General features: G+C 39.4%; 1 protein-coding gene across 2 annotated transcripts in view; it reads left to right on the forward strand.

Annotated features, from left to right (window-relative positions):
* HEATR5A (HEAT repeat containing 5A) overlaps positions 1-8390 on the forward strand; it is a 99177-nt gene extending 90787 nt beyond the window's left edge. For both annotated transcript variants that reach the window (XM_068253858.1, XM_068253859.1), the window contains 3 exons: positions 53-195; positions 2840-3053; positions 4907-8390. In XM_068253858.1, coding sequence (XP_068109959.1) covers positions 53-195; positions 2840-3053; positions 4907-5214 — 665 coding nt within the window. In that variant the 3' untranslated portion in view covers positions 5215-8390. The remainder of the gene's footprint in view (positions 1-52; positions 196-2839; positions 3054-4906) is intronic.
* The last annotated feature ends 664 nt before the right edge of the window (positions 8391-9054 follow it).

The following is a 9054-nucleotide window of genomic DNA, read 5'->3' on the forward strand; positions in this document are numbered from 1 at the left end:
ACCATTTATCTTCAGAACCATTATCCACAATACTGACTATCATCTGTTGCAGGCCCAGAAAAGGACCAAATAGCCCTTCTAACTGTCCTTACCGTATTTTTACTATCGGCCAATCCGGAGGTGTTATCTGAACCAGAAATCCAGAGTGCTTGCTTGCAGAGGTTTCGCAGCTGCATTGATAGCAAGGATGCTAATGTAAGCTTTATTCAACTTCATAGATAATAGTTCATAGGACAAAGAACTTACATAACTTACATTCACGATTCTGAAACCGGTTTATAAATATATCAAGGATTGATTCTGTCTACCTTTTGTATACCAAGTTAATGTAATATCTGGTTCTTCAGGAACAATAAATTATGTTCTTACCAGATATCTTCAATTGGAACTCTACATAACATTTTTATTTAGCCTTGTTTTAGGTATGAACGTTTTAGAAGTTTTTTGGTTGTTTTTTTACATCTACAGTAGTTTACACTACCTAGTGTATAGCTTTGATATATTGTTATGGATTATTACACTTAAAACGTACCAGAGATCATAGACTAGAAAGAAACGATACTTACCCGGGGCTTTCTCCAGCCCCATAAACACGTGTGAGTCCCTCGTCGTCCTCCCGCGTTCTGCCATTCAGCGGTAATCAGCCCCAGTAACAAACTCAGTCTGGACCAGTCAGGGTCTTTGCGCATGTGCGGACCTTCCGCTCATGCGCAGAAGACAAACTAATGCGACTGAAGCAATTACCGGGGCAGAACGGCAGACTGCAGGAGGACAGCGTGGGACTCGCACGTGTTTATGGGGCTGAGGGAAGCCCCGGGTAAGTATCAATTTTTCTATTTAATAAACTTTGGTTTCCTTTAATGCTAATAGATTCTCCATGTAAGTATACAGAAATCATTCCAGAAATATGGAACATGGATTTTGGTTAACACCTATACTAACTAAGAACACAAAAATGTCATTTTTGCTTTAAATGTATGCATACTAACATTCAGGTATGAATGAAGAATAGAAGAATATAATCTTTTTTTAAAGTGGCATGTTAGCTTTGTTTTTGATTATTGGCACTGGCTCTCCCAGAACATTATTATTATTATTTATTATATTTATAAAGCTCAACATATTACGCAGCACTGTACAATAAATACATATAATGATACAAAGGATGACAGATGTAACAAGATTATACATCATAAGACAAAGCCATACAAGGCAACCAGGGTAGTACATGATCATGCGATTATGGGCTGATTAGGTAGGCCCAGTGTTACTGTTACGAGGTGGTCATAAGAAAGGAGCAGACAATCATGTAAAATACACTAGGGAAGGTAGGACCCTTCCAAAGGCTTTCCATCTAAAATGGAGTTATGACTTGGCCGAACTCACTTGGGAAATTTCAAGTTCTTTTCCCCCTATGCATTTCACCTTAAAATGCATTGGATATGATGCCTCCAATCAAACATTGCCAAGACAATTTTTTACCTGCTCAGGACATTGCTCAGGTGAAGCCAGCAATTGAATTTTTAAAGAGAATCTGTATTGTTAAAATCGCACAAAAGTAAACATACCAGTGTGTTAGGGGACATCTCCTATTACCTTCTGTCACAATTTCGCCGCTCCCCGCCGCATTAAAAGTAGTCAAAAACAGTTTTAAAAAGTTTGTTTATAAACAAACAAAATGGCCACCAAAACAGGAAGTAGATTGATGTACAATATGTCCACACATAGAAAATACATCCATACACAAGCAGGCTGTATACAGCTTTCCTTTTGAATCTCCTAAGATCATTTGTGTGTTTACCTTCTGTCCCCTTCTTCTCTCATGCACTGAACATTACAGGCTTTCCTGCAGACAGCTCTGCCTGTGCCTGTGTTTGTAATTCCTCAGTATGTGTCAGCCAGCTACTTTCACAGCCTAACAGAGGAGAATTTTTATCCAGCTCTCTTCTATCACTGATAAGATAGCAGAGAAGCTGCTGGCTTATGTAAATAAAACACACACTGGAGTGTGCATAGAGGAACAGACCAGCACGGAAGAGTTGGCAGCCTTCCAGACACAGGCTGACAAGTCTGACAGGGGAAAGATACATTGATTTATTACAGAGACCATGGTAGTACAAAGTGCTGCAGTGAGCCAGAACAGATTAGAATAAGTTTAGGAACTTGTAGGATGGTAGAAAAAACGTTGTAATTTTTGTTACAGAGTCACTTTAAAGTAAATTCTGAGTGTCAGGTGACACTTTTTTAATTTCTTATCACTTCAAATTCATATGGTCCCAGAACTTTAATCAGCAAACCCTGCAAGCAATGATGAACTGCCCTTACTAGTTAGCAATGGACCCATTTTCTGCTGGTGTTCACCAGGTCAGAGACCCTGAGATTGCCCATTTAAGAAAATATTGGACTGACAAGCTCACTGTGGAGAGTCATGGAAATTTTGGTTTTTAATATTTGAGTCAGACGAATAGTGGTGAACTTGGATTGGAGCAATCTTGGGCCTAGTCTAGAATTGTCAGTAGAGCAAACTGAGGTTAGGGCTTGCGCCACTGTTCACTGTCTGAGGCTGAGGGACATCGTAGATGAGATTAGATCTGGTAAATATAGATGTAAAATTGGCTAAGAACTATTTTTTTTGAAGACTTCCTTCATATCTCTTGATTTGGTACTTATGAAAAAGTCTGTAAGAAAATGACATGCTGGTATTACCAGCTGTACAAGCACTTGATAGTGTGCAGGACAGTGCATTATTTATGATATTAGTACAATTCATAATAATCACTGTTGGTATGGTAATAATCACTGTTAGTATAGTTTAATCCTGTGCTATTTTTTCATTTAGGAACAACTGAAGTGCTACCGGCTGATCCTTTCCATTTTCCAGCATCCAGTTCCTGAAGTAGTTGCTCCATACATCTGTAACCTAGCACCTCGAGTGGTTCGTCACTTGAGCCATGCAGATAGCAGAAAGCCACAAAGTCAGGCTGAGCTTTTGGTTCTGCAGGAGGGCGTGCGACTACTGCAAGCACTTATCACAGCAACCGAAGAAAAGAACCGTAAGAATTGTCTTCTCTGCATTATTTCTGTGTTGTAGTTTTAGCCTCGTGTGATGCATTACAGAATTATTTGCAATGTACGTTGAGGTGTTTAGTGTACAAATGTAGATTTCATACTAACTGCCAGATTGTCCTAGCTAGTTCAGCCCGGAAAAAGAACACAGAAAACCTTGAGAAAGCCTAGAATTTCATCATCACACCTATAGGTGATTCCTACTATTCCCGGTGTTAAGGTAGCCATACACTGGTCGATTTGCCATCAGATTCGACCAACTGACAGATCCCTATCGGAGATGCTTTACTTCTTCCTGCCCGGCAGGAAGTTTAAACAGTAGAGCACCCTCTACTGTTTAAACTTCCTGCCAGGCAGGAGGAACTGAAGCATGCCGGAGACCAGCGCGGACACGGAGCAGCAGTGACCGGGCGTAGACGTGCCGGCGGAGCAGGTAATGTATGCGGCTCTATTGCGTCGGTCGTCGGGTACTCGAACGCCGCTAGCGACGCACTCCCTACCCGCGGGCGATCGACGCTAATTTTCCGCACGGAGCGATCGATGGGATCGGACGAAAAGGATCGAAATTCGGCGTGTAGCACAAACGATTGGCAGCAGATTCGATCCCAGTGATCGAATCTGCTGTCGAAACGGCGGCGAATCGGGCCAGTGTTAGAGTGCATGAGTCTACCATGATAAATACACTGCACAAATTAAACAGGCAAGACCAATGTCTGCTCATAGACATTAAGGCAAAAGCTAGAGCTTCTAAAAAATATTGCTCTGGTCAGATGAGGCAAAGATAGTTTTGATAGTGGACCAGACATTTGTCAAAGATAAAGCTAGAATTTCACCAAATGAAGAGAAGAGGGAGCACACCTGGTGTAATACCCATTGATGCAATTTGCAAAAGTACAAGATAAAAGAGGAAATACAGCTAATCTCACTGAACCAGGGGATCCTTTAACGGCCATGGGTAACGTGATGGGTGCTTGTGGAGCTGAGAGGGACCACCCATGAACTGGCGTCATAGACCTGACTAAGACACAGGGAGTGTCGAAACAAATAGGTAAACTTCAAGAATAGCCTATAAGATTAATTTTCTCACACAGAGTACTCATCCTCACTAGAATGCACAAGTTCATCTGAATACACTTCTTGAATTTTGGTTAATAAATCTGTCAGTTTTCATCGGAGTGGATCCAGTAGTAATTACGGTAACTAGTGTTCCGTTCCACCATATGGCTGATTCAATTCCTAACAATTCTGAACATATACAGTACATGATTATTCCTTAAAGCTTTTAGAAGTGTTTAAGTTGTGTCTATCATTTAACAATATACATGCCATTACTCCTTCACATATCTGTTGTCTGGTATAATTCTATCTCCCAGCTGCTGTTTTAGTCCACCTGTATTGATATTTTTGGAGGATGAGGCGAGTGAAGACATGTTCAGCTCTTCATAATGGGGAATTGCAGATTTTGTGTATACTGCCGACCTACTCATTCAGAAGCTATGGATGGACTCCTGAAGAACAGTTTTCAGAGGATCATTTAGTATCTAATGAAAACGATTACATTTTATAATGAGCTATGTGATTTCAGCCTGGCAATGCTAAAAGTTGGACCTTTTTGAGACTGGAGTTAAACTTGAATGATCTTCTCAAACATTTTGCAATGTACAGTATATTGAGCATTATCAAAGCTTTAAAATAATCTAGGATGAGGATGCAACATGATTTCAGCACTGGGATGGCAAAGGGAATCTTAAGCCAATGATTATCCATTATTCTCCTGTAAGGTTTAACTATCTGAAGTCTAGAAACAAACTTAATGTGATCTTTGTGTTTCCTCCTGCAGGCCCTCCTGTGCTGTCCATGCTCTTCCACCTTCTAATTTCCTTTCTATTGGATGAAAACGCACTCAGCACTGCACCTGCATATTCCAAAGCTCTTCATGACTTTGGCTTACATGGCTTGACGCAGTTCGGTGCTAATTACCCAACCCAGCTTCGTTCTCTTATGAGTTCCTCTTCTTCCTTACGTTCTCGCCTAGAAGCTGCTCTTCGCGGTAATCAAGAGAGCCTCAAACCGAAGGTGTCTTCTCGAAATGTTAAGGGAACAGGCCAAGGCTCTCCCAGCATTCAACTGAAGACAAACTTTCTGTAAGGCCTATATACTTCTTGGAGTTTCCACTACTTTGTTCCTGCCGTCTTCATGCAAGGTCAAAAGCCTTCTTTGCTGTAAGAAAAACCTGCAAAAGACTGATTACACAAGATTCTGGCCCAATGGTGGATAGAGGGAAGGATTTTCAGTATATGCCACGATGACATTACACATAATTCTTACCTTAAATGCCTTAATGAACTGGTCAGCAACAAATGAATAGAACCAATCTGATCTTGTTAAACTTCCTGCACTAAACGGAAACTCAACTTTTAGGAGAAGTTTCAAAACTTGGTGACTATGAATGTGGAAGAACTGTAGTCATTTTTAGTCAGTTAGAGGAAGTACAAGTTTATGTAAAGAGGCAAATGTGAGATCTTTTAAAGTGTTTCCCAAACTTTTTTCTTTTTTTTTTTAGATATTACTAAAAGTGCATTTTGTAGTAAGCTCGATGAAGCAATTAGCTGGTTTCTGCTAATTTGCCAGTTCTTAGAAATCTGATCCGTCAGTGAGGGAGAATTTGGAAAACACTTTTCTAGACTGTATATGTATGAAGGGATATAGGGAAGTTCTGATACGTATGAGGGACATTTCTAAAACTTGCTGAAAATTAGGCACTTTCTGCAATTAGCTCAATGCTCAATGTTACTAGTTATTTCCATTTCTGGATAGGAAAAAGAAAGTAATTACTACACACATCAGAAAAAAATAACACTAATGCGCAATGCGTAATAATTGCCTAGTTTGCAGCCATCGTTTTACATCGGTCTCATTTATGTTTGGAACATGTCTCCTTTTTATACAGTTCTTCCTGCTAATCATCATTGTGCCTCTCTCCTATTGCACTTTGTAGTAACTGTAAAGTATGTTGTATTGTGTGATAATCAGATAAGAATGTTGCAGTATGTAGTATTAACCAGTCTTGTGGTGACAATTATGTCATGAATGAATCTTCTGTTTTGCACTGCCGTACCGAAAACTGTGTCTAGTTTTAAACTGTCTACGTATTTACCTTTAATTTTCTTTTGTAACAAGTGCACTGCTTTCCTGTTATGTCTTGGGGTCTACTACTATAATAATAATAGAGAAAATTATTTTAGTATCGCAAGTCCATCGGTTCCAAAAGCTAGCCACCAAAGGTGCACAAAATTCCCAGTTACTTACCTTTGCTGTGTACCTTTAAAGAGACACGAGGCCCAGGGGTTGAGTTGGAGAGAAAAGACCAGACAAGTCATTTTAACTTTTTATGAGAAGGGGATACATACAATGTTTGTTTTTAGACTGAAAAGTTTCTTTAACCACTGCAGTACCAAAAGTCTCTTGCCCCTTAAGAGACTTATGGGTAAAAAAAAGGGGCTAACCAACGTCACGCCACACGGACCCATATCTCTTGCAATGCACCTGTCGCTGAAGCCCACTCGCTCTGCTGTCGGTATGTCAGCAGAGCTCCATTACCCGGTCAGGAGCTGATTTCATTGGCTCCTGACACTGATCACTGTGAGCCAATCTCATGGAGCTCTACTGTCATACCAACAGTAGAAGAGTAGGCTGCAGTGGTGGGAGAGCAGCGTGATCAGCGGTAGCGGCAGGAGGGTGTGGCACAGTAATTAAAATCTTACGCCGTGGCAGGGATAACGGGTCCCCAACAGGGCGTACATTTCAATTATCAAGGTCCTGAAGCTGTTTTAAAGCACTGCTATGACTAAACAAAACAGTTCAATTTAAAATACATGTGTACACACATACTGTATATATATAAAAAAAAGTGCATTTGTCACAGAGTTAAGTACACTGTAAATTATTTTCTAGTACATCCCATAGGGAATTCTCAGGGTTTCCTTTATTGTTTTTAAAAGCAGTCTCTAGCAATGACCTATACAAAGATGCTGACCCACCTCAGATTTATAATACTTACTGTAAGTGACAATTATATAGGAAAAAAGTAATTTACAGTGCATCTTACTGTTACATGTGGATGTGTTCACGTGTAGTTTACAGTTTTGTTTTGTTTTTTTTAGATTTTTACAGTCTAGGCTGAAACAAATTATAAATAACTTCATCATTCATGGTTATCTTTACGTTTCAACTTGTAACTGGTCCAAAATGTATCCTTCTGACAGCAGTAATTATTGAATGCTGAATTTACAGACTTACTGCTTTTACACTGTAACACAGGATTAAGGGGCGAGTATCTAGAAAGCAGTTGCTGGTTCCTTATGAACCAGAGCTCACAAGGCAGGTAGTTTGGGCACTGCAATGTTAACTGCAGCTATAGCGGTGCCCTATGTATTATTTGGGCTCTGGGATTGTAGCCATTAATAACTAATGTGCAGGAATGGGTGGTGTTAAAGTGGACCTGAACTCTTGCACAGGACAGAAGGAAAACAGATAAATGCACCTTGTATATATTTAGAGAGTTTAGCCTGTCTAAATCCCCCTCATCTGTGTCTAATGCAACTGTGAATTTTTGCATGACATAGATGTTGATCCTATATCTCGCACTGACTTAAGAATTCACTTAAAAGACAATAATCATTGTGATTCTGTGAAAGTATTGCACCACTTCAGACAAAAAGAAAAAAATTTTATGTTACGTTGGTCTACTTATTTTATTTACAGTAGACGTGCATTTGACTTGATATTTTTCTTGCTGAATAAACAATAACACTAATCATTGACAGAGCTGCTTTACCAAGTGCAAAGAAACTGGAGTTGTTGCCTAAAACAACCATTTACGATCCTTGTATTGAACAACTAGAAACCTGATTGGTTGCTCTGGGCAGCTGCTGCACTCTTGTTCCACCTCTCCTTGCACCTTTATTGGTAAATCAGCCCCATTCATCTTTAATCACTGTGCCCTGTCTGTGTTGTATCCCTTCTGGTGTTGATATGTATGTCTCTTGCATATTGTGTGAATGATGCAGTATTATTAATCACTGTGAACAAAGCACTATGTTGTTAATCTTAAGAGTGAGATTATGATTTGTTTTCCAAGCAGTAGTGAACTAGTTTTATGTACTTTTTCTGATTATGTTTTGTCTTTTTAATCATTTCCATGTCTTGCAGTCTCTATGTTAAAACATTAAGTGGATTCAGGTGCAGTTAACTAACTGATAAAACTAACTGTGTAACAAAAACTGTTTTCTAATACTCCTAATAAATACAATGTAATTTCTTCAGATTTGTGATACCTTTTTAGCTTGTATACTTGAAAATATTTATTTCCTATATATCTTACAGTGCCATATTTTAATTTAATTATGCATAAATATAATAGGTTTTTAAATATTTTTTTTTTTTTTTTACAAAATATAAGTAGAACACCTGCTGTTCCAGTTCAGAGGTCCTCCTGACAGCTAGGGTTGGCTACCAGTTAGCTGGATGGATGTCTTCAGCTGGCAGAGCAGTCACTTTTTGACAAGACCTGTGGCTCAGTTTGACCAGAAGTGAGCAGACAGCGGTTAGTTGCTGAGGAGGACATGCAATTGGTGTGGCAGATATTTTTCTTTCTTAGCTCCAGATAAACTTCAAAATGTTTTAGAAAATGATTGGCATAATTAAAGGGACTCTGAGCAGTGCAGAAACTATGGAAAGATGCATATCATTGTAAAGCTCTCTTTCTCCTCTTTCCAATGATATATAAATCGTCGCCCTACGCCTTTTAGCTTTCGCTATTTTAGCGATTGAAATTGCCGCGGCCACGATTTCAATCGCGAAAATAGAGAAAACTAAAAGGTGTAGGGCGACAATTTAGATGTCGTCAGAAAGAGGAGAAAGAGAGCTTTAAAATGATATCCATCTTTCCATAGTTACTTGTATTACACAGGACGACACTTTCCCCAG

This window comes from Hyperolius riggenbachi, chromosome 9, assembly GCF_040937935.1.
Source record: "Hyperolius riggenbachi isolate aHypRig1 chromosome 9, aHypRig1.pri, whole genome shotgun sequence".
NCBI lineage: Eukaryota > Metazoa > Chordata > Amphibia > Anura > Hyperoliidae > Hyperolius > Hyperolius riggenbachi.